Source organism: Pecten maximus, chromosome 10 (genome assembly GCF_902652985.1).
Source record: "Pecten maximus chromosome 10, xPecMax1.1, whole genome shotgun sequence".
Taxonomy (NCBI): Eukaryota; Metazoa; Mollusca; class Bivalvia; order Pectinida; family Pectinidae; genus Pecten; species Pecten maximus.
In genome coordinates this window covers 9,823,239-9,850,060 of record NC_047024.1, presented here as the reverse complement: position 1 = coordinate 9,850,060, position 26,822 = coordinate 9,823,239, and the positions used below count along the sequence as shown (strand labels likewise).

At 37.3% G+C, this 26,822-nt stretch overlaps 2 protein-coding genes across 3 annotated transcripts in view; one reads left to right on the top strand and one right to left on the bottom strand.

Moving 5' to 3' along the window:
• Positions 1-10,642, bottom strand: part of LOC117336126 — a 15,081-nt gene extending 4,439 nt beyond the window's left edge. The window contains exons 1-2 of one of the 2 annotated variants that reach the window (XM_033896506.1): positions 10,545-10,642; positions 871-957 (exon numbers count right to left, since the gene is read on the bottom strand). In XM_033896506.1, coding sequence (XP_033752397.1) covers positions 871-957; positions 10,545-10,607 — 150 coding nt within the window. In that variant the 5' untranslated portion in view covers positions 10,608-10,642. Of the gene's footprint in view, positions 1-870; positions 958-1,342; positions 1,568-10,544 lie in introns of those variants that run through there. The other variant, XM_033896508.1, reaches the window with a different exon arrangement.
• Positions 6,596-26,822, top strand: LOC117336125. Its single transcript, XM_033896505.1, has 7 exons — positions 6,596-7,370; positions 10,218-10,397; positions 10,572-10,743; positions 11,077-11,341; positions 16,213-16,326; positions 21,243-21,488; positions 22,008-26,822. Exons 1-7 carry the CDS (start codon positions 7,211-7,213, stop codon positions 22,278-22,280), a joined length of 1,410 nt encoding a protein of 469 aa, XP_033752396.1. The 5' UTR covers positions 6,596-7,210; the 3' UTR covers positions 22,281-26,822.

Here is a 26,822-nt window from a genome sequence, read left to right as displayed (position 1 = left end):
GGGTCCTTTCTCTTAAAACTAAACTTTTAGGGCAAAACCTTTTTAGGTATTTTCTTTATATTAGTAGCTTTAAGACAAATCAACTTTCATCAAAATGAATTTAATGTGTTACAATGATTTGTTTTCTTCACTTGATATTAGGCTTTGTATGTCCGTTCTCGACTTCGGTGATAAATGAACAGGTTCATTCATAGTCTTCCAGTATAAATGATATTGTTATATTGAAGAGACATGTAAGATTGGTATGTGGATTTAGGGTGAAACGATGCGTCGCCCAACATACATTTTGTAACAGAGTGCATGATTAATTAAAATTAAATCACTGCCTCCGCTAGGGATCAAACCCGGGACCTCTGGCTTACTAGTCTTACGCTCAACCGATCGAGCTAAAGAGAAGATCTCTCTAGCCGAGCGGTATATTGCGGCTAGTATTTACCAGGGTTACATACTTCCCCTCCAGGAAAGAACTCGTCCTCGAGTTTCCAGGGGTAACAACGATGCTTGTGGAGCAAGGCTGAGTATTTTTCCCGGGTCCCTACATGGGCGCCAATGTAACAGAGTGCATGATTAATTAAAATTAAATCACTGCCTCCGCTAGGGATTGAACCCGGGACCTCTGGCTTACTAGTCTTACGCTCAACCGATCGAGCTAAAGAGAAGATCTCTCTAGCCGAGCGGTATATTGCGGCTAGTATTTACCAGGGTTACATATAAACAATATGGAACTTTGTGTCGCACTGCGCCAACTTCTCTGATACTCTGTTGCATTATTGTAGGTCATTAATTCCGCCTATCGAATAGATACGTAAATGATTAATATTTTACTTTCCTTTTCACACACATCTACCATCATGATAATTTTAACTATACCTCTCTGACCTGCTGCCTCACTATACGTGACAAACTTTTAGAACAGCGGTGTCCTACCACCAATGGCAAAGCCATGTATAGCATCACCTACAACAAATAGTGTTGATGCATAAGAACATAATGCAGAAATTTAAACTTATATATATATATTGGATTTTTTATATTCACACAGACACATTACATTGACATTTGTTCTATTTGCGATGTCAAAATAAAAAGCTCTTGAAAGCTTATGCCGTTTTATAGTATACGTGGTATTTTTAGAATTATACTATCATATGGATAGAACTTCAAAGTCCAAATTGTCCTGTGTTTACAGTATAAATTTCTTTTTTGTCTGCTTTGTGGAAGTCATTCGATATTCCGAAACTGGTTAGACACAAAACTCCAAAAGACGCAGAGTTTATGAGTCACGAGTGTCAATAGGTTAGTTAGAACACGGAAATTATAATAGCACAAACAATGGCATTACCATAATACATGGCTGCAACGTTGTAATACTGATTTTCATAGTTTTTTCTTCATCTCCAACTAGAAATTAGAGCAATAGTAAGACCGGAAGTTTGAAAATACTTGTAGTATGGAAATCGGAAGCATTACGGTAACACATTCCGGATAATACCATAAATTGGTATAATCATAATTTTTGTATAGAAATAAATTCATTAAATCAAACAATCTTTTCACTACTATATAGGCTGATTTATTTAATAGTTACCTTGATTATACACTGCCAAAAAATGCCCGTGAAATAGAAATACCCCCGACCGTCGAAAGGTACAGTAACAATATACATGTACTGGTAGTACATCATGTATTAAGGCCAGGGTTTAGCAACAATGAGTATGTAACTGTATGGTGTACATAATAGATGTAACTTTAAGAAACTGCTTTAAAACAAGAAATTGAAAATTTAATAAAAAAAGTATGACTTACAAATTCCAAGCCATCTGTATATTGGAAAACATATAAAATCTTTTAACGTCTCTAGCACAGAAATACATTGTATCGATAATGTAAATATATTAGGCATAAATATAGATTTCTTACTCAAGTGTGATGAAATTTGTAATAAGGACTCTCGGCAACTAGAAGTTATAAAGAGATTTGGCAAATTCTTACCCGGCCTAGCTCTTGCCAATAGAAGTTGCGGTAAGATTTTATGTTGCAGATAATGATTGCGGCAAAGCAGAGACCTATAGTATATAGGTCTCTGGGCAAAGTTACCACAACTATTTGCTGCAAGTTTGCGGTAAATCCTCAGAATTTGTATGCAAATGAGCTCTTGCGAATAGTTGCAGCAACAATGCGGCATGTGTTGCAAACTTTATTTTTCTGTAACGGTAACTTTACAGGAAATACTCATTATTTTAAACAGTTTTATTTTATCAAACTTTAATTATTATTCGATTATATATAAATAGTAGGAACTAGAGAAATTAAAGAACGGAGTTAAGATGACTACACCTACTCCCACTAAAATCCTGGAACAAAATGGCTCCAATTGTTAACAGAATTCAGTGCATTGCAAATGAAACATATGAAGCCTTAAATAAGGAATCGCCATTGTATGTTCACGATCTTATTGATTGTAAAAACTGTCATTATAGTTCTAGGAGAACAAACCAAGCCAGTCTACCAAACATGAATACAAGGAATGGCCTCAAATCACTTTTCTATGAGGCGCCCGTGCATTTGTGTTAACTGACCAAATGATATCAGTCTTCTCCAGATGTGGGTCGGGTCCATATGTGAGTGTTCAGAGTGTTCTACTTACTAGCCTTCGACATGATTTATGAAACGTTTTTATTAGCTCTGCATTTTCAATTTTTCAAAGATTTTTAGCTTGTTTCTGTATGTTTTAATGTATGTACTTTACTTTGAAGGGGATTTACATATTTTGACTTAGACACACAGATCATACTCATAACGTGTCCTTATCTTATGTTTCTATTTCAATGCACTTTCTGTGATATACATAATTGTGATATTGATTGTTGGTATAACAACATAAACTGTGGTGTATAATAAGTATCATTTTATTATCTAGTTAAGGCTAAAGTTGTGTACAGCAGTACCAAGAGGACTGTTACGTAGTAGTGATCCCAGTCACCTACCCACTTTATAGAGAGCTGTTATAGGTAGGAGCTGTCCCAGTCACCTGTCCTCAATACAAAGGGCCGTTAGGTAGAAGCTGTCCCAGTCAGTTGTCCTCAATACAGAGGACCAATAGGTAGGATGTGCCCCAGTCATCCGTCCTCAATACAGACGACCGTAAGGTAGGATGTGTCCCAATCTCTCGTCCTCAATACAGAGGGTTGTTAGGTAGAAGCTGTCCCAGTCATCTGTCCTCAATACAGAGGGTTGTTAGGTAGGAGGTGCCCCAGTCACCCGTCCTCAATACAGAGGGTTGTTAGGTAGGAGGTGCCCCAGGCATCCGTCCTCAATACAGAGGGCTGTTAGGTAGGAGGTGTCCCAGTCACTCGTCCTCAATACAAAGGGCCGTTAGGTAGGAGTTGTCCCAGTCACCCGTCCTCAATACAGAGGACTGTTAGGTAGGAGGTACCTCAGTCACCCGTCCTCAATACAGAGGGCTGTTAGGTAGGAGGTACATCAGTCACCCGTCCTCAATACAGAGGACTGTTAGGTAGGAGGTACCTCAGTCACCCGTCCTCAATACAAGGGGCCGTTAGGTAGGAGGTACATCAGTCACCCGTCCTCAATACAGAGGGCTGTTAGGTAGGAGGTACCTCAGTCACCCGTCCTCAATACAGAGGGCTGTTAGGTAGGAGGTACCTCAGTCACCCGTCCTCAATACAGAGGGCTGTTAGGTAGGAGGTACATCAGTCACCCGTCCTCAATACAGAGGACTGTTAGGTAGGAGGTACCTCAGTCACCCGTCCTCAATACAGAGGGCTGTTAGGTAGGAGGTGCCCCCGTCACCCGTCCTCAATACAGAGGGCTGTTAGGTAGGAGGTGCCCCCGTCACCCGTCCTCAATACAGAGGTCTGTTAGGTAGGAGGTGTCCCAGTCACCCGTCCTCAATACAGAGGACTGTTAGGTAGGAGGTACCTCAGTCATCCGTCCTCAATACAGAGGTCTGTTAGGTAGGAGGTACCTCAGTCACCCGTCCTCAATACAGAGGACCGTTAGGTAGGAGCTGTCCAAGTCACCAGCCCTCAATACAGAGGTATGTTAGGTAGAAGGTGCCACAGTCACCTACCTCAATAACAATATGTACTGATTTATTAGTTTGCTACTGATAGTTTATTTCAACTTTGCCATATACTCGGCATCAAATAAAGATTCTAATGGTTTATAGATGTCTGCGTGTGGTATATAGATGAACCTGTGTGGTATATAGATGTAAGAATGTGATATATATAGATATACATGTGTTTTAAATATATGTAACTATGTAGTATATGGAGGCAACTTTGTGGTATATAGAGGTAACTGTGTGGTATATAGAGGTACCTATGTGGTATATAGAGGTAACTGTGGTATATAGAGGTAACTATGTGGTATATAGAGGTAACTGTGTGGTATATATAGGTAAATGTGTGGTATATAGAGGTATCTGTGTGGTATATAGAGGTATATGTGTGGTATATATAGGTAAATGTGTGGTATATAGAGGTAACTGTGTGGTATATAGAGGTAACTATGTGGTATATAGAGGTAACTGTGTGGTATATAGAAGTAATTGTGGTATATAGAGGTAACTGTGTGGTATATAGAGGTAACTGTGTGGTATATAGAGGTAACTATGTGGTATAAAGAGGTAACTGTGTGGTATATAGAAGTAACTGTGTGGTATATAGAGGTAACTATGTGGTATATAGAGGTAACTGTGTGGTATATAGAGGTTACTGTATGGTATATAGAGGTAACTGTATGGTATATAGAGGTAACTGTGTGGTATATATAGGTAACTGTGTGGTATATATAGGTAACTGTGTGGTATATAGAGGTAACTGTATGGTATATAGAGGTAACTGTATGGTATATATAGGTAACTGTGTGGTATATAAAGGTAACTGTGTGTATATAGAGGTAACTGTGTGGTATATAGAGGTAACTATGTGGTATACAAAGGTACCTGTGTGGTATATAGAGGTATCTGTGTGGTATATAGAGGTAACTGTATGGTATATAGAGGTAACTGTGTGGTATATAGAGGTAACTATGTGGTATATAAAGGTAACTATGTGGTATATAGAGGTAACTGTGTGGTATATAGAAGTAATTGTGGTATATAGAGGTACCTGTGTGGTATATAGAGGTAACTGTGTGGTATATAGAGGTAACTGTGTGGTATATAGAGGTAACCGTGTGGTATATAGAGGTAACTGTGTGGTATATAGAGGTAACTGTGTGGTATATAGAGGTAACCGTGTGGTATATAGAGGTAACTGTGTGGTATATAGAGGTTACTATGTGGTATATAAAGGTTACTATGTGGTATATAGAGGTAACTATGTGGTATATAGAGGTAACTGTGTGGTATATAGAGGTATCTGTGTGGTATATAGAGGTAACTATGTGGTATATAAAGGTAACTATGTGGTATATAGAGGTAACCGTGTGGTATATAGAGGTAACCGTGTGGTATATAGAGGTAACTGTGTGGTATATAGAGGTAACTATGTGGTATATAAAGGTACCTGTGTGGTATATAGAGGTAACTGTGTGGTATATAGAGGTAACTGTGTGGTATATAGAGTTAACCGTGTTGTATATAGAGGTAACTATGTGGTATATAAAGTAACTGTGTGGTATATAGAGGTAATTGTGTGGTATATAGAGGTAACTGTGTGGTATATAGAGGTAACCGTGTGGTATATAGAGGTAACTGTGTGGTATATAGAGGTAACTGTGTGGTATATAGAGGTAACCGTGTGGTATATAGAGGTAACTGTGTGGTATATAGAGGTTACTATGTGGTATATAAAGGTTACTATGTGGTATATAGAGGTAACTATGTGGTATATAGAGGTAACTGTGTGGTATATAGAGGTATCTGTGTGGTATATAGAGGTAACTGTGTGGTATATAGAGGTAACTGTGTGGTATATAGAGGTAACTGTGTGGTATATAGAGGTAACTGTGTGGTATATAGAGGTAACTGTGTGGTATATAGAGGTAACTGTGTGGTATATAGAGGTAACTGTGTGGTATATAGAGGTAACTGTGTGGTATATAGAGGTATATGTGTGGTATATATAGGTAACTGTGGTACAATTTATATAGAGGTAACTGTGTTGTGTAAGAGGTAACTATGGGGTATATATAGGTAAATGTGTGGTATATAGAGGTAACTGTGTGGTATATAGAGGTATCTGTGTGGTATATAGAGGTAACTGTGCGGTATATAGAGGTAACTGTGTGGTATATAGAGGTAACTGTGGTATATAGAGGTAACTGTGCTGTATATAGAGTTAAATGTGTGGTATATAGAGGTATCTGTGTGGTATATAGAGGTAACTATGTGGTATATAGAGGTAACTGTATGGTATATAGAGGTAACTGTGTGGTATATAGAGGTAATTGTGTGGTATATAGAGGTAACTGTGTGGTATATAGAGGTAACTGTGTGGTATATAGAGGTAACTGTGTGGTATATAGAGGTAACCGTGTGCTATATAGAGGTAACTTTGTGGTAACTATTTTTGGTATAGATACTGAACTGTGTAAGATATACGTCGTTTCCTTTACAATACGAGTAAGTGCGGGGATATTAAGTATGATATACTCGCTGTTTGATGACAGGTGTTTCAAGTTAGGTTGGTAAACTTAATCAAGCTAAACTGTTTGTAATATCTGAATGGCTATAATTTTCACTGGCGTGTAAAATAAAGCATGGTACAATTACACACGCATCAGAAATGCCTTGTTTACCATCCCAACGCTCTTCAAAGATGCTAAGTGTGTGCTTCCTCTTGACATGAATATGTTTGTTGTTCGAGTGTGAGAAGCGAGAGTATACACACTGGATTAATAATACCCGTTACGAGGAATGCACTCGCCCTCGACTCGTACGTACAAGCAGATATTAGCTCAGTCACATCAAAGTTGGTTCGTCATATGTACATGTCCTCCACGCTGGAGAGACCGGACTCGTACATATATAAAAAATAAAATAGTCGAGTACGAGAGGAGGTAATTGTACTAAATGTACCCTAGGCGTCGAACGCCAATTTTCTCCGCTACGACCAATTTCAGCTGACATTATATCTCCTGTCGGCTGTCACATGTAGAGCGGTTGTCCCGCCATGGAATCTAACGTGTAAATGTCGTGCCCTTCCGCGTGACAATAACCATCAGCCGCTGGGCCGGGATGAAGGGAGGCGTGAGTCTTCTGCTGTATCTCCTCTGGACTGTGGGGACCGGGGATGGACGTCATATATTCATGACCCCATTGGTCACAAATGCTAGGACAGTCGTTGTGGTCATTCTTCCCGAGGCCGGAGTGGAAAATATCCTTTACAAGCAATTCGGTAAGGTAAAACTATGTATTGTTTTAAAATGTTCACAATATCTAAATACTGGTGTTTTGCGTAGGTCGTTGAATGATAATCATAGACTGAAAAGACAAATTGAGGACGAGCGCAGATTTGTTCGGGGTTAAAATTGAGAAGGGGTAAAATTGTTTTAAAACATTTATTTAATGGTTAAGTCATAAAATGTCCACAGTAGCTATAAATACTGGTGCTCTTGTCATGGAATAGGAATGTGTCAATGGAACAAGAAGAGCAGTGCTGTTGTAGGTTATAGATTTTATCTCTATGTATTTTGGTACAGTCAACCTCGGTGTTATCTGACACAGGGGTACCATTAATGTCTATTTACCATGGAGACGGAATGGAAATTCCTCCGAACCTCGTGTAGTTCAGCTCCCTGTGCTACATTCGTTTTGGTTTCAGAAACTGTTTTTTGTCGACAGAAATAACTTTGGGTATAGTTGTAAAGTGTTAAGTGTTTATAGAAATGACTTCACTGTGTAAACCAGATAAGATTTGTACGATTTATCAGACCTTGTCTATACTGTTTGTCTGTTTCACGGTCTTACATTTGAACAGAACGATATAACAGTTTATAAACATAGCCATACCGTTTCAGTATCGACTTGTGTCTACGCCTGCTTTGTAATCATCAGTCTTGTGGCGTGTTTCTGTGTGTCATGAATGAATCTTCCTCGAGTTTCTGTTTTTGATACACATTCTGTATTTAAAATTTTGACATTTTACAGGATACATTTAAACGCATTTATATATGATATGCAGTGAATTTGAGCGAACTTCGGTTTTTGTTTGTATTTTTGCTTATATGCATATTTTCAAATACAAGTTTGCATTCAAGCTACACAATGTTTATATGGGTAAGTTTCATCATATATATGCACGCATTAAATTGTGAAAGAGGAGTTATAATACGTGGTCTGCTTTCAAAATACCATATTTGCATCTATTCTCCCTCTCCGCCATCACAGAAGTGCCGATATTGCAAATATCATAACATCAAGCCAGATGTGTTATTGTTTTTTTTAATATAGTTGTAGTTCCCACGTATCTATTCAATCTTATAAAGTCACGTTCTCCTATTTATAACAATAGATCTTCCTATCTCCCACTGCTGTCGTGTCTGGGGTAATTTGTTACATCGTTTTTGTCTGTGTTAGATAGTTATCTGGGTGAGACGCACGAATACCCGTGTAAATTAATTTACGGTATGGTGTTGTCCGAGTTTCTGTCTTTAGTCCTATAAACCACATAACATCAATCATTATACTATATAGTTTGTATTGTACTAATTATATAGTTTGTACTGTACTTACTATATACTTTGTATTGTGCTTACTATATAGTTTGTATTGTACTTACTATATAGTTTGTATTGTGCTTACTATATACTTTGTATTGTACTTACTATATACTTTGTATTGTACTTACTATATACTTTGTATTGTACTTCTGTGTATGATTTTATGATAAGTCCTTGTATACGTATCATATCATATACATGTACTGTGTTTTTTACATTATTTAACTCCCTATGTCATTTAAGGACAGCTAATGAGCATACTTTAAGGTTTGCGCTTTAACCATGTAGACTAGTCCTATAATATAAGACTTCAAGGTTCTTCGAGATTCGACTAAATCAATAACGAAAATGTAAATATCCTATAACAAATGCTAAAAATCACGATTTGAACATTGGAAGTCTTATATTATAGGACTACCCTGAAGAAGAGCTCATCTTGTCCTCCTACAATGGTGTTAGGTTTTTTGGACTGAATTAGATATGTCAGAGGAAGTAACACTGTCTGTTGTGATTAATTGTTTTGTAAGCGGAGACGACTCGGGTATATTTCACGTGTCATAGGAGCATACACTCTTCAGAAAACATTTTTTATACACGGAATGTAATTATTTTGTATTTGAGTAAATGCTTCGTAGTTAACATCTGTTTGGCCTTAGCTTTCTGTGGTACGTATACACACTGGTTTTATGATGGCACATGTATGAGGACGTTTTCGATACCATGATCTACCAAGTCCCTCTGATAATTTATCTAAAGTGTCCAACGTTACTGGCGTGACGGTTCTGAGTACGAGGTGACACGGGCAGAAATCGGCCACCTCATGTTTCATTAGATAGTAATGACCCCTTTCATACTGTTCACATACCTTCATCTAGCCCGAATTTAAAGGTCCAGCATTGAGTATTCTTCCTTGTCAATCGGTTAATGGGATGGAATGACTTTCATTTCTACTCGACCACAAAATACATAGCCCTGCTTAGGAGCTGAGGTCGGTAGTGTGTTGTCCTCTTAAAAGTCCTTAACCCGTGAAACATGGATATAGATTGACCGACTTTTCACGCTTATTGTGGGAAACACACGATTTCGTGTTTACAACCAGGATTGTTTGTAACCACGTTATCATATTCATCAAATAAATCGTGTTTTGTTTTATTATACATATATGGAAAGTGGAAAGAGCTTCTTTTATTCCTTCAATGTACAAAACATAGCAAACAATTTGATGTACCGCTGTTCTACACATTATATAATTAGCTTTCCTTCATGTTCAGTTGCTACGCCAGGCCCAACTTCATCAATGTCCATAAATTAAAGAAACTCCTTAGCTTCAAACTTTCCATTGGGAAGCATTACATATTTCAGAAAAGATCCTGAATAGGACTGTTTCCATTTCATCCAATAAAGCTTCCCCGTAGAAAGTTGATAGTTAAGGAATTTCTAAGTTAGGAACGTTGACGGAACCTGGTCTAGACGAGTTTCTGTCTAAACAGAGCGTTCACATGTTGGCATGTTTGTTCTTCCAGGGGAGACAATTCAGAAAAGGAGTCCATACAGCACGTGGTCAGTGATAGCTGACCTCCATGGAAAAGAGGCACGCCTTGAGGATATCCCAGCAATCGTCTGGAGTGTGCGGGATAGACTCAGAGAGGAAGGGTTTAATGCAAACGCATATGACCTGTTTCTGGCGGGACATGGCACTTCCGGTATGAAAAAATAGATTATTTCAACAAGATTTCTATTGATCATTTTAGTGCTAAGCAAATTGTTTTGGTAAAAAATACAAGATAAAACTTTTTAATAAATTGAAATGGAATAATTAGCTTTATCTTATAAATATGAAAGCTTCTTACCCCACTGAGATAAATACTTTTCGACAGGCTTTCCAGTACAGCTGTATGCAAGTATTTATCCATCGGAAGTGAACGGAATACTCCTCTACAACTCGTATCTCCGGCAGGGCCAGATTATCACATTTCCGGTTCCTGTTCTCACAATCTCAGGAGACCTTGATGGAGTAAATAGAATAACACAGATTGCCGACATGCTGATGTAAGAGACACTTATAGTTTTTAATTGCAGGATTTAGTAAGTCTTAACCTTTATTATCGTAACAGGGCTCGATCCCGGGACTCCTGGCTTAAAAGACTAACGTTTTACCAAATGTGTTATAGAGACACTTTTTAGACTAGACTTTAGGATGCTGGCTAACAAAAGTATTGAAATATTTGTTCCCCTATCCGCACTAACAGATTTTAACTTTATTTTGTAAGTTGTTAGAAATTGCTTTAGGCGATAAATGATAAAGTTCATCACCTAACAGACAAACCCATTTGTATGCATGTTCATATTTCTGCAGTTAGTGCTGTAAACTCATTATTTCAGTGACAATATAAATGACGACGACGACTCCTTGCTAAGGATGAGCCCCATCATTGTCCTGGAAGGAGTCAATCATGGCTCAATTATCACGGGCGAACTTCCGGCGAATTTCAAAATGGCTGATGTTGATTCGGATCTTCCGGTAGACAGAGCCATAGATACAATATCCCACATTACGAAAACGTTCCTGGTGAGGACTGTTGATAACGACAACGCGAGTATGTTATCCTTACTGAGGGAATCGAGGAAAACCTTAATTTTATTACAGGTATGTATTGCATTATACAAGCGAAGTTGTATGGAAGAGCTAGCATGTGGGTGGTCGGGTGACACAGTGGTAAAATACTAACCTTTCACTAACTATTCGACCGGGGTTCGATTCCCCGATCGGAAGTGATCAGGTATGGGGTCACCCGCCTATCCACGTGGGGTTTTATTGGGTACTCAAATTTCCTCCCACAGTAAGCTTCGATCCGGGCCAACAAGCGTGATCGATATAAGTTGATATAACTTGTTTCGCAATTGTTGTAAAATGATTAAAGCTTGTATTTACAGATTAAATTATCTTGTATACGGGAAAATTATAATCTTATATAAGGAGATAATTCACACCGTATCGAAGGTCGCAAAAGGAATAGTTATTGATTTGGTACTGCTGCACCCACAGGGACTTGAGAATTTGTTACAGTCTACGTGTATTTTGACCTTCCCTAGTCACCGGGTTCAATTGTACTGACTGGGCGCCGGTGCTTACACCTGGGCGTCGATGAATTTTACACCCGGGCAACGATAATTTCTATAGAAAATGAACGCCGAAGATGGAATCGGAAGAACGGTTGAGCTATGTTTTCTCTTTTTTGATGTGGTAATGTTGTCCTTCAAGGAAAATAACCCGACCACGGAAATTTGCTGACGTGGTAGTAATGTAAAAATTACCAGAGTTGGCCTTTTGATGATTTTTGTTTATGTATTTTTTTTCGTATTTATGCAATGCGTTACAATTCATTCACGGATAGGCCTCTTTAAGGGTCGGGGAAATGGAAGTAAACACAGAAAACCCTACCTACGCCAAGTAACATGCATCTTATTTACATTAGCCAATGCTGACAAATCGAAACTGCTTAAACACCAGCGGAGAAATCAGGTGTACCATCCCATATGCTCATGACATAGGTACAAAAATCGTTTTTCTGAATTCAGCAAAGTCTGACTTATCAACTAAATCGAAAACTCCTCTTTTAATTGAAAAATAGAATAAAAACGAATAGCGACAAAATCGCAATATCTCAAAACCGTCGGGATTATCTAGCACGTTATAACAAGAACCGACCGGGATTACTTGAACACTGATTCCCCAATACATTAGGGAAGACTAGTCACTACATTATATACGGTATTCATCACTTACACTCAAAATGGTTCTCTCACCTATCATTTCTCTCACTATATGTAGTTTCGTTGAGAACGATGTAATTCTTATTCCCGACTCACTGATATAACACAAATGTCATTGGTCACGGATCCAGCTGATATCGAGTCAAAGTAACACAGGTAATCAGCCACCATCGGTCATACAGACAGACTAGTGTAATCAGGGCACACAGACCAGACTCTCATTAGTTACACAGACTAAGGTAAGATATACATATCTAGTCGCATTAACTAGTGTAGGATGAGTCACACAGACCACTTGGATACAGTGGATACATCTGGTCACACAGACTATACAAATACCGGCGGTGTGACAACCGTGATATGTTCAACTGGTAATGTCCGTTCACATGATACATCAACTGCATTTGGCCTTCCATCAAATGATATATGGTGTCAACGGCCCTAACGGTCCCAACGGCGAAAAGCTACAATATGTACGTATATCCTAATTCCGCAGGTCAAAGATGGGCCGCGCAAAACTTCCCATCCAATTCGAAAGATGTCGCGTCTGCGCAGATGCCTCATGACGTCACTGAGGTTATACGCCTAATTCAATAATAGCCACAGCTTTACTCGTTTTTTTTCTTATTCTAAAAAATAGGGGGAAAATACATTCAATAGTTGCAGAGGTCATTTATGCAGAAAACACATTTAATCTCCCGAAGAGGTAATGCAATCGGTCACACATTGTATATTCCTTGTTCTCCATCGTTATCACAAGTGTAATGTTAAGAAACACCTTAAAGCCTTATCAAATATGCGCATAATGCACACCATATCAATGTGCACATGATAAAGGACTTGTGGTAAGACTTTTGATGAATTCAGAAAAAAAACTAGGTAGGTTTTTTCTGTGTTAACTTCCGTTTCCTAGACCCTTTAAAGAGGCCTGTCGGTGAATGAACTGTAACGTATTGATTGGGCAGCATAAATGCAAAAAACAAATACATAAACAAAAATCATCAAAAGGCCAACTCTGGTATTTTTTTACATCACTACCACGTCAGCAAATTGCGGCGCCCGGGTGTAAAGCTCCAGAGCGTCTTCGTTGCCACAGGTGTAAGCACCGGCGCCCGGTCAGTACGATTGAACCCGGTGCTAGTGTGTATAACACACTTTGAGGCGTTTTGGGGCGCTAGATTAAAATTCGGTAAAAATGACAACCCAGTCTCGTCTAGGATGCAGTCAACGTCACAAGCGATATGTCATCATCACATCAGGCCAACAGGATACACTTACTTGTGGTGACTACATGATGCACTTATATTTACTTGTGGTGACCCACCAAACGCATGCATCGTGCATACAATCCAATTCCCATTTCTATAACGTAACCTCCCTGCTTTCCGAACATGCTGTTTTTAATATGCCACACATGTTTAAAGTGAAGAGCTCGTTCGTAATATCCCGATCTCGATAGATGTCGAGTGCTGGCACCTTGCAACAAAATGTAACGAAAGATGCAGGTTGATGAAAACTAGGGTAACGTTTTAATGATCGATATCACGATTTAATCTGGAAGCATTGTATTTACGTCTGTAATGTTTGGAACTTTTTATACTCGTCCATTCCCGATGGCCCCGTTATCACCGACCTTGTTCTCAGTTTGAGTAGGTGACTGAATGTCATCTTGGCCTGTTATAAACTTATTATACTGTTGCTATAATCTGCCGTTGTGAAGAAAAATCTATCAGTCTAGTCATATCTACTATGAACATATACCATTTATCTTGCTTCACTGTTTCATTTTTGATACAGATAAGTTTTAACTGTAGCGAATACATGTTTGGTGTTCCATTGTTTATCCTAGAGACTGACTCTTTCCTTAAAGCCACATACTCCCGAACAACTTAAAATTCTAGTTCCACACGTGTATTAATGGCAATCCAAGATGGTCATTCACGCTCTCCCAACGCTTGACCAGGGGAGTCCTTGAGACATCAGTGTATAAAAATAACTCGCCGCATTTATATTTATAGCGATATTTGTATTGGAGCCGAGAACGAGGCTATACCAACGTGCACTGCACACATTTCGAGCATACGTGAACTTTGCCTAATAATGCTTTCATTTAAACATACTAACAGAATATTCGCGTAATACCCAGGTAACTGAACAAAATAAACAAACATAGTTTACATTTAAATACTTAATTTTAAAATGTAGCAATAAAACATCGATAAAATCTTAGATCGGTGAAGTTGACAATGTTCAAAAGCTAACAGCAATCCAATATACGCCCGGAAAAATCGGAATTCGAGTCTATTCCTTTTTCTTCTCTCGTTAAGTTCCAACGAATCATTTCGTTTCCTAAGGAAATACTCGGATTTTGCCGATTCCACACACTTTTGTGTCATTTTTTTTTTGACAGAATCTGTCTGCGTTTTCGCAGTTCCAAGCTTGCGGCGTTCCGCCATTTTGTATGGGCTGTTAAAGCCGCCGTTGCATTGTGGGACTAATTTTCAGAGAAACTTAGTCCGGCAGCTACAGTTATTATTTTTTGGAATTCCCCGTATACTTTCATAAATACACATTTTCTTTCAGTTTCTGATTCACGATAATCTGTTAGGTTTGTATCAAGTCCGAAAACTGTAAAAAAAAAAAAAAAAAAACTCAAAATGTAAACATTGATATATGTTTCTTCGTGAGTATGTGGCTTTAATGTGTCCAAAACTTGTCAACATTCAAATTAGTCATCCAGACTTGTTACTGACTGGCGTCACCCTTTAAGGAAGATTTCTTAAGATATTTGATGCCCCAATAATGCTCTCCTATTGAAAATGTGTAGTTAGTAATAAGACATAACTTAAGGAACCTTGATGAAACGGGGTCGTCAGGGAGTTATTTCTACCTTCGAATTTCGCTTCAGTGAAGAAAAAGCGCCATTACGTAATTAAACTTTTTGCTAACTGTTGACAAAGTGGTCTCGCATTTACTGTTGACAACTATCCACGCGTCACTATAAAGGAATGTGAAACCATCAATGAAATGTAGCCTAAAAGCTTATACCGCGTTATTTATCGAGGAATTAGATACTGGTGACAGGGGGGTACTTGACGATTCCTTTGGTTATGGTTTTAAACATGTGAAATGATATTGGAGAATCATGAAAACACACGAGGGGCAGCGTAATAGATGAGCTTGTAAGTCTGCCACGTCTCTGTATCTACTTGACAAAGATCTACACGATAAAAGTAAAACTGAGCGAGTGTATTATATAGCGAACTCATAAAAAGCATTTATCGGATAGGTAGCTTTATCTCTTAGATAGGAAAACTATAATTTCAATCTCCCTGACACTCCACGGATGCCTTGGATACATTTTAGTGGTAGATTGTCTAGGTCTCTTGCCTCGTACTGATATTAGAAATTCCACAACATCATTAGGAAATATTTCCGGAATTCTATTTTTTTTTACGCCTCCTCTTTGAAATATGTCACTTTGACCCTACGAAATCAAAATGGCGGCCGCTTCAAATTTAGGCCGCCCCACTACCATGAATACGCTTGGTACATATACATCCATCATGGTGATTCTGGTACATTTTTACAACACTGTCGAACATATCTATTTATATAATGTCGGTAGATTTCAGCAGAATTAGGGTTTATAAATCTCCATGTTCATCTCAGATAATTGTAAAATTGTACATTTACTCCTCAGATTTGTCACGTTTTACATGAATGTCACGGTCTGTGTTACAGCCCATAATGGACATAAAGAGGATGACCTTAGATTCGACCTTGAAGTCTACGTGGGTGACGTACGCCCAGATCTGGTTGTCAGGGATACTGGGACCCAACTCTGCGAAGATACATGTGAGATGATTCATTTTAATATTGATCACTTATTTTTTAAAGGACATCGTCACGAAAATTATGTTATTTTTCAAATGTGACGTACCTCCCTCGATTTATACATTTGTATGTCTACTGAAAGTATGCAACTGGTCAATGGAATAATAATGTATAAAGGTATAGAGTTACAATTATAGTGGGTCAATTATAGAGAGACACGAACTGTTAATTAAGTCAGCACATTTTGTCGTTCTTGAAAATATGCAGATTTAAGTAATTTCAAAGTGTTCAAACTGACGATTTCCATCTCTCGAATGTGCAGGATTGCGATTATCCAGTGCACGTGGGATTCGTCAGATCATTTCGGTCACCCCGGGCTAATACGGGAATAGATAACTGCCAATTTAGCTGCTGAAAATAAACAGGTACAACAAGAAATGGTTTACATTGTATAGAATCGAAATTCCATACCACTAATGATCCGATATTTATATGTGTAAGTTGTGGCTTTGTTTGAATTTGGTGTTTGGGAGTACAAGTTATGGTAGGACGTTTATCGAAATTACTTCAACTCATTTGGAAAGTATCACTCCGCGTCCGCTAATGTGACTCAAGTGCAGCTAATGGACGTGGTATATGATGACTAGCGAAGCAAACACGTAAGTAATGTAAACACTAAAACAGAACCACTGGAAACGTAACCAATCGGCCACGTGTAAGTCCGGATATTTATAGGCGGTTATTAATGCTATCAGATTAGATAGTTCCTATCTCCCAATGTTAATGGTATAGCAGAACAAATCCCACACGTGTTCTGCATTAATACGACTTCTTTGTGAAAATATCATTAAAAGGGAATTGTAAAAGCACGTCGAATGTGTTATCAAACGTCTCGCAAAGATCCATGCACGAATATAAACTATTCCTATTAACATTACAGGGGTTCGTATATAAACAACCTTAGATAGCACTAATTCGCTAGCCCTTGTTATCGCCGTTTGTTCCACAGCTTCTAAAGCCAACATCATCCCCAGTTAATCTGCAACAGTTGTAGGTTTGTCTTCAACTAAAATTGGTATATTAGAAAGAGGGATACACCGTTATTGTTTTTATTGAAATATCTCGACAGCTTGGTAAAGTTCTGATGAGGATACTTGGTAAAACGAATAAATATTTGTAGTCAGATTTTTTATGTCTGGAAATTCTATTTTGACTTTTATATTAAGTGAAATGATATTTACCGTTTAAAAATGGTGTACTGCTATTTAAACATACATAAAACTAGGCCTCCTGGAACTCAAACACATATATTTATATCTACCGTTACATATTGGAAACAATTACCCTGGTAGACTTAATTACGCTTAATTAAAATATGAGATATGCTCGGGAATCAAGATAACTCATATTCATACTATGACTTTACTATCATTCTTAGTACAGCTATGTTAGAGGTTCAGTCCTTGCTTTTCATGTTTTTTTATCTTCAATAAATGTTATCATTTCTTGGTGAGAGTTTTACACCAAATAATGGAATTAACGGAATGTGGATTTAAAAAAAACTACTCCAAAGAGCTTATTAACTTATCTTGAACATCCGCTCCTAAAACGTTTCTTTTTTTCAAAACGTTTGGTTTTTTTCCACTCATTACACTACCATTGCCTATTCTAAACTTAAGGAACGCCTTCGTTCTCTTGAGAGCTTTCTTTCCATAAAAGGCGAAGGTTTTATAAGAATTTTGTAAGTTGTGAACTATACACGGGTGCATATTTCGTTTAATATACAGGTGTCAATAGAAAATGAAAAACTTCTGATCGACAACATCTTTGTTGAGTCTGGTGACCAGATCTTCAAACAGACTGTTGGCATAAACTATACCGCTCAGTTTGCCGACGTATTTTTGTTTTTATGGAGGGCAAATCTATATTGAAGAACTTATCAGAACATTCAATTGCTAAGCCCTTCAATTTCAAATATAGGTGGCATATTAGCGATGTGTGATATTAAATTACAAAATACTTTACCGACGATGTCGATCGGATACACCGAAGAACTTGATATCACAGACGCTACAGACTCTCCAACACCTGCCGCTAACCTCGATCTTATTTACATTGCCACTAGCAGGGACTTATTACAACTAAGTTATATGATAAGGGTGATTTCCCATTTCTTGATAGTAACTTACCTGCTTCCCCTACACACGGTGTTTACATATCATGTGACATATGCCGACTTCTGAAAGAGAAATTTATAACAAAATATTTCGAGAGATGCAGGTTGGTGAAGACCATGGGAACTTTTTTATGGCCGACATCATGATCGTATTTGGAAATGTTTGATATGAAGCTCGACGATTGTTTAAATGCCAAGTGGTTCCGTTTCACCACACTAGTTCTCATTTTGAGAATTTTACGTAGGTTTGTTTAAGCAGAAGAATCTGGCACTACCGGAATACCTGGTCTTATTCTTGTCATTTTTGAAGGAATTCTAATAAAATCTTTGCTTATGTTCATGATTTGCCATTGTTGTATCGAGTTCGAATTAGCATTGCTGTTTCATTATTACATTGTATGTCTTTAATCTCACGTGTTCTAACATTAAATGAGTTTCGTATGCGATGGTATTATTTATATACTTAGAAATAAAGGATGGATGCATGCCTTTTGTTTATACCCTTTATTTATAGATATTTATAATGTATTACCGTTTATAGAAGACGTGTGCGAAAGTTACATTGCTTTGATTCCGTTTCCCCAGACCTTCGGGGTGACAAATGGCGATACTTACCTTCACGAAACCAGGTAACAAATTACCTGTCATACCACTCCTAATACGACCATTGCATAATAACACTAATGTGACGTAAACTGTGTTTTGAAATTCTCCCTATATTAAAGAGAAGGATTTGATTTTTCACTTATACAGTATCCTCATAAATATGAGTTATAACGATGAACAGATGCTTACTCGCGTGGTTATATCAATTGGAATCTATCTAATTCAATAACCACTCGCCTAAACGCTAGTGACATTTAAAGTTATCAGGCCTGTATAATAAACTTCACATTACATAGCCACTTGTGTAAGATCGCTTGTGTATGTTATAGTAAAGGACAACTTTTTGGGCCCTTGTCTGTTAACATTGAATGTTAAAAATGAAACATCTCTCACCCACCGTCTTCTCGAATGTCCCTTCATTGATAAACTTCCTGCATAGGTGTTCAACCACAGGCGCCTGCTCCTACTATATCAACGTTGATAAAGTAAAAGTAGGGGATAATGCCTTTTTTTCTATAAACACTAAATACATCGAGCAAAAACAAAAACGTGCAATCGAAAGACTGAAATTTAAATTTTTCCATGAAGAGACGAACGCTGCTATATATATATATTAATACTGTGGGTCAGTGTATGTCGATCACGTCTTCCACTTATTACCGTTTTCAGTAGTTTTGATACAGATACAGACAATGATTGGCCTCATCATCAGTTGACACCATTAGATTCGACCAGGTCGATATATGTGCACTCAAAATCTGAAACGAATAAATTGTATGACATTGAGATACATAGTATGTTTAATAAACAAGGGTAATATGTTTGATATATAATCTTCGTATGTAGAACATCTGTAGAATTATATGCAGATAGTGTCCGATCATTAATATTATCGCTCATATGAAATGACAAGGTCCAAGCTAACGTCAGTTAAAAAAGAGCCGATTCTATGTATCTGACAATTCTACTCTAGGTTGTGAGTTAGGACACAATGATGTAAACATCAAACCTTAGCCTTAAGTATTGTACCTGCCGTCCCAATTGCTTGTTCATAAGAGGCGACTAGGTGGGATCTTTTTTCTTCTATCTTAACAACACTCCTTTCCCTACTATCTCGCCTGACACTGTCTTTCTTATGCAAAATTAACATATATTCAATTAATTGCACCTATCTTCAAATAATTGAAGATAGGTTCAATTCAATTAAAGATAGGTTTAATTCATTAGAGATAGGTTCAATTCAATTAGAAATAGGTTCAATTCAATTAGAGATAGGTACAATTCAATTAAAGATAGGTTCAATTCAATTGAAGATAGGTACAATTCTATTAAAGATAGGTTTGAATAAGACTAATTGAACCTATCTTCAATTGATTTGAGCCTATTTCTAATTGAAGTGTCACTATCTCTAATTGAATTGAACTTATCTCTAATTTAATTGAACCTATCTTCAATTACGAACAAATAGGGAAAAGGGACCGCTCCCCTTGTTCTTCCGTTTTGGCGCCAATGAATTAAAGATAGGTCCAACTGAATTGAAGATAGGTTTAATTTAATTAAGGATATGTTGTATTTGAAGATAGGTTTAATTCAATTAGAGATAGGTTCGATTAGATTAGAGATAGGTTCAATTCAATTAGATATAGGTTCAATTCAATTAGAGATAGCTTCAATTCAATTGTACCTATCTTTAAATAATTAAAGATAGGTACACATATCTTCAATTGAATTGAACCTATCTTCAATTAATTGAAGATAAGTTCAATTAATTGAATATATGTTAATTTGGCGTTCCATACTTTCTTCTTGTCATTAATTTAGCGGTCATTGCTGTGCGAAAGGCTCTGGATATGTCCCTTGGTCGAGATCGAATATATATATACATTGTATATATATATAACTCATGTTCAGTATAATGCAACCGAGTGAGGTGTCCTGCTTGTTGTCATCGACAGTGTGCTTCAGTGAGGTAGCACTATACTGTCAGTAGCAGTTCTGAACTATCACAAGGAAGCAAACATTAATATAAATGAGGTGCCATTTTACTATTCATCCTCATATAGTGATGTTATTTGGTATCCGGCCTGCACGTTTCTATTCCATTATTATCAGGACATTATACAATGGTTAGTTATAAGTTTCGTTATAATTTCAGGTACAGAGTTATGTGAATAGAAACCTTGAACCTGCCCTTATGGAACAACTTGATGGCAGTGTGACTATATTCACATTCTCTGAAATGGTATACTCCGAAGATGACGTCACAGATGACGATATGCCCCCTGCATTGCCTAAACTATTGGAAATCAAATCTAAGTTATTTAAAGCCGAACGAGTGCAGGCTGTCCTGTCTAATTCATCTGTTGGTGGGAATATCAAAACCTGCCGGGACATCAACTATGTAAGTAAGATATTACTTTTTCCCACAAGTATGAAATGTCATTTAGTCCCGGTTGATTAGGGGACGCGTGTCTGCCATACCAATCATTTCCTCCCTTGGTACATTTTGCTGGTTCTTTTGTTAAAGTTGTTGTCACTTTTAATCTCGTTTTTGAATGACAGCCCTCTGACGTTAACCTTTCGTCAATGCTGTACATGTTCATCATATAGTCTAACTAGCGACAGTTACCTCCCTTAGTCTGTGTAATTCCTCCACAGTATGTTTCGTTCTGTACTACATTACATGGTATTACGAAGCAATATAATTTATATATAGAAAGTGCACGTGCTGCTGAGATATGATATCAATAATTTTGCCCATTAAACTGTCTTTCTGCCTCCTCTGGGTAGTCTTTATGTGTATTGTAGTCTTTGTTGCCCCATGTGGTCCGAATTTCGTCAATAAAGAAATTCTACTGCATCATAAACACATGTATAACTTTTAAATTATCTTTTAAAATTGGTCTTTATCCTGTTACAGGCGTCTTTTGTTTACACCTATCACTCTGCTCAAAATATAACCAGAAAGCGATTTGACAGGACGCATTCCGGCATTGTATTTCACGAGGACATTGTGGCTAGGTCAAAGTCGGAATGGGAACGGCAACAATTGTTGGTGGAACAGCGGGGTAAAGTTCTACATGTGACGTCAGTATCCTGGACGTCACCTATGAAGTCAGAGGGAATAGTTTATTGTAAATTACTACCACCTCCACGGATAACAGAGTGGATATATGTAGACTCTTTACTATGAGAATTTTTAAGAGTGATAATTGTGGTTTTCAGGGCTATTAAGATTTATTTCTATTTTTCTGTAAAGTATTTTATCTTCACTTTTCTAATACATCATAACCCCCCTTTCTGTAATTTGATCAAAGTGATGAAAATTTCTATATGACAATGTTTTACATTTTAACATATGTTACACCAAATCTACCATCACCATCTAACAGCCTGACCAGAATGTTACATATCGTTTTCTCATACGGGACCTACAAGCGTCCATTACCAAATCAAAAGTATCGTGTTTTGTCTATCGTGTATATTGCAGATTTCTAAATGAGTTCACGCAGATAACATATTACTGAATTGGTTATTATTTTTTTATGTATGCGAGATTGAACCTCGTGTTAGTCAAATTAAGAACCTTCCTCCTCGCTTTGAGGTTCCTTGTCTTGCCCACAAGTGGATGAAGTATTCCATCATTACCCAATACTCTATGTACGAAATTAGTCAATTTTAACTGTTTGGCCTTTTGTCCCATTTCGAATGTAGGGAGTGAAACAGTCGAAACTGTTTTTCCTGTCCGAGCGAACTGTTGCCCGCCGCGACATTGATGCGCAGAAATTCCTCATTCAAGGCTCTCGGTGATCGCGACTCGGTGATGTTTACACAGGCAACACAATGGCGAGGTTCAAGGAATGATGGAAACCGATATACAAGGGTCAAACTTATTCACTTTGCTTTTGTCATATTTGGCTTTGCGAAAAAAATGGCTGCGCCCATCCGCTTCGGAGCACAGAGGTGAGTAAAGAGTTCTTTTTATAGTCAAATAACAGGCATGTGACAAAATATGCGAGGATGATCTACGATAATTTCTTTTTCGATTGATATATTTGGGATAATTATATATATGTTCTATAAAAAGTTATTGAAGAAAACCCTCGCTTTGAATGGCCGATGTTTATAATCTTTCAAACTTGTTGCATTCACTTAGACAAGCAACGGGTTAGTTTTGTGATTTTGGTATGAAATGCATTTAAATTGTTCACCATATTAATGGATTCACAAACTAAATCTCGCGCCTTATCTGATAAATGCTATTTTTGTTCATTTTCGTTGAAGTGTATGCCAATATTGGTTGTTAACAATAAAGTATGACGTTTTTGTGACATGATAATGGTTTCGCATAATAAAATTTAAAACCATGCTGTTTGTGTTGAATTGGCTCATCAAAAATTCAATTAAAAAAGTACCTTATGAGAGTGAATGCAGAACAGGCGTGACTGAAAATTAAAAACAATCTCTCGTGTTAACATTGCTTTTTGATATTGATCTGGCAAACGTTCGCATCTTTTATATAAAATTGGTTTTTATCCACTACCTCCGAGAGGTGAATGTTCTGTGATATAATTCCAGGCTCTACGATTTTTCCTACATCCACGTGCAGGAGCTGATGTTTTCAAGTAATCTGTCACTTGGAATTGCAAAATTGACACCTTTGCTCTTTGGATTAATGATCCCCTATTGCTTACGTTATTTTTAATAGAATCACGATGTGCGAATTCCTTCATATACCTTAAAAACTGACAACCTAATATGTTGCTGCCGCTCCAAAAGAAGTCCTTTATAGCTTCGGTATATCTAATATTCGAAGTATTTTGTTGACGTGCCATTTAATGGTATCTTTAAATAAAAGAGTGGGCGATATTGTCTTTGGAAAACATTCTTTTACTGATCGCTGACTGCAAACGATTAATTGTTTCGGCTATACCGTCATCATTGCAGTATTCCTCATCAGAATCTGGGGCAAGAAAATGTCTTTTGCGAGAACTTCTGTGAGTTGTTTGACGTTGCGGAGTGGTTGCACATACATATTTTTGGTGACTACATGGTGTTCGACCTGCACACCACCTGACTTATGATACCGGTAATTGGTGTTACAAATGTTCTCAATATAATTAGATTAATCCAATTCAAAGAAAAGGAGAAAAATTATAATCGCCACAAAATCAGTAAAATAACGTTGTATACCATTATATTTACAAAGCATACACCTACATTAGCAAATTAAAATTTGTCCTGATATCCTAAAATGTTATTTCATTATAAATACATATTATCATCGGCAGATTTGCAATATCATTGAAAATAAACAAACAATGCATAAACAACGCACTTTATAACAGTAAACGTGTTCAAACAATTAGAACATGTCTAAAATAGTGGGTAGGACGATCCACATCATGACACGAGATCATGTTTTCTTCAAGAACTTTTTTTAAAGAATATACACATAATTCCCCCAAATTTATCAATTGAAAAAGAAATTATCGTAGATCATCCTTGCAATAAGCAGATTTTGTCACATGCCTGCTGTCTGGCTATACCGAGGATTCTTTACTTACCTCTGTGCTCCGAAGCGGATAGGCGCAGCAATTTTTTTCTCGCAAAGCAAAATATGACATTTGCAAAGTAAATAGGTTCGACCCCCTGATCTAGAGGAATTGCAAGAAGAGAGGAATTCACAAATGACAAAGAATGTAACCAAAGGAACAGTAAACATTTTCAAACCCAATTATGATGACAAAAAAGGTCACAATGGATGTAGGCCTACAGGAAAAAGAAGTGAACGCTGCTATATTTGACCTCTTTGCTATTTTAAAACAAATCAACATCACTTCATGCAGCATTGGCTCGATAGAGGAAGCCCCCGGAGAAGTGTTTGCCCTCACCTACCGGCCTCAGACAAACAGTTCCCCAGGGCTCCCAATATTTCGGGATGATAGTTTTGGCTGTTCCCCAATTAGCCATGAAGGGAATGTATATTTGATCTCACTCAAGGTCTAAGACAGGATATTCGCCTTTCATAGCAATTGCATGAAGTCGTGAAGCCAACACAATGACGTCACGACGACAATTCAATCACATCACGATAACATTGTCTTGCATTAATGTTACGTCATTATTAGATATGTAAGAGTAAACAGGTAAGAGAAAACTAATCATTCACTGCTTTGGCGAGAGACGAGATCTAACCCATCGGATAGGATACTTAAGCTGCAAAACACTCGACAATTCTCGTGTATGTCAACTTAAAAATCTTTCACGTCGGGTTGCGATCCCCCTGTCCCACCCCAAGGGGTGAAATATTACATTAAACCGTAACACTGATTATGTTAGTCTTCTTAGATATCCGGTTCTGGTGACAAGTTTAACACAATTTACGACCAATATTTTCATAGTGGGTGATCAATTTAAAAATTCGATCATAGTTTAACTCCCCATCTTTAACAATGTCCTGATGTGAATTCTAAATAGGTTATATTTTGAATGTTTTGATATAGCGGGTTTTTATGTGTCTTGTTGGTACTTATGCGTTGCCTGTTTTTGTATTAAGGATACTGGTATGCTATCTTTATGTTATCATCGATATTTACCACCATTAAAATCTTGGATAACTATTATATACTTGCCTTGCCGAAAAACAGCCATACGTAATTGGTCAGGTAAATGAATTCCATATGGACAATTTAGTGATTGGTCAGTTATACCAGTGTCATATTAACTCTTTATTGATTGGTCAGATATACCTATGTCGTATTAACACTTTAGTGATTGGTCAGATATACCTTTGTCGTGTTAACACTTTAGTGATTGGTCAAATATACCAATGTCGTGTTAACACTTTAGTGATTGGTCAGATATACCTATGTCGTGTTAACACTTTAGTGATTGGTCAGATATACCAATGTCGTGTTAACACTTTAGTGATTGGTTAGATACGCCAATGTTTTATTAACTTCTTAGCAAAACTTTGTTTAAACAATTGATAAAGTTTTTTTCTATGTTCTAGTATACACAAGTTGCCTTGCCAAAAAGAGTCATGCATAATTGGTCAGTATTATTACTTTAACACACGTAAGGCAGGTGATCGTAACCTGCCTTGATTGTTACAGTAAATGTTTTTATTTTACAAAATTGAATTATTTCTTTTGTATTTAAACACTTGCTTTTAGGCCCTATTTTAGTGTTCCTAACTACCGTTTTAGACTTCTACATTTTTGGGTCCTAATATCATAGACGAGTCCTAAAGGGATGAAACGGCTGCATGGTGTCCCTAGCATAGTCCTACAAGGACAGGATAGCTGTATGATTCAGTTGTATACACTTACTCATTTTAGATACGACTAAAAGAAGACTAGTTATCATGCGATAATTGTTACGGCAAATAGAACCGAAATAGATTATGAAAGCTTGGTCAAAGAAGAATGTGCTGGTTTCAGATTATGAGATAACGTGTTGGCTTTTTGAAACTTTAATCGACTGTTGTAGTGTGACCTTGTGTGACAGGGTGTGTGAGGGTGTGTATGTGTAAGGTAGGTGTAATTGATGCGTCTGATCAAACGATGTGTTGGATGGTGGTTGTCTGTAATGATATTAAGTAGGATATGTGACAGTGTAAGAGTTAATAACGCCTAGGCTTGATACTCTGAAGTATTTTGAATAGTCCCACATCTTGTAAATCGCTTTAATATTTAGTTATCATTAATAAAATGTGATATTATATACTGTA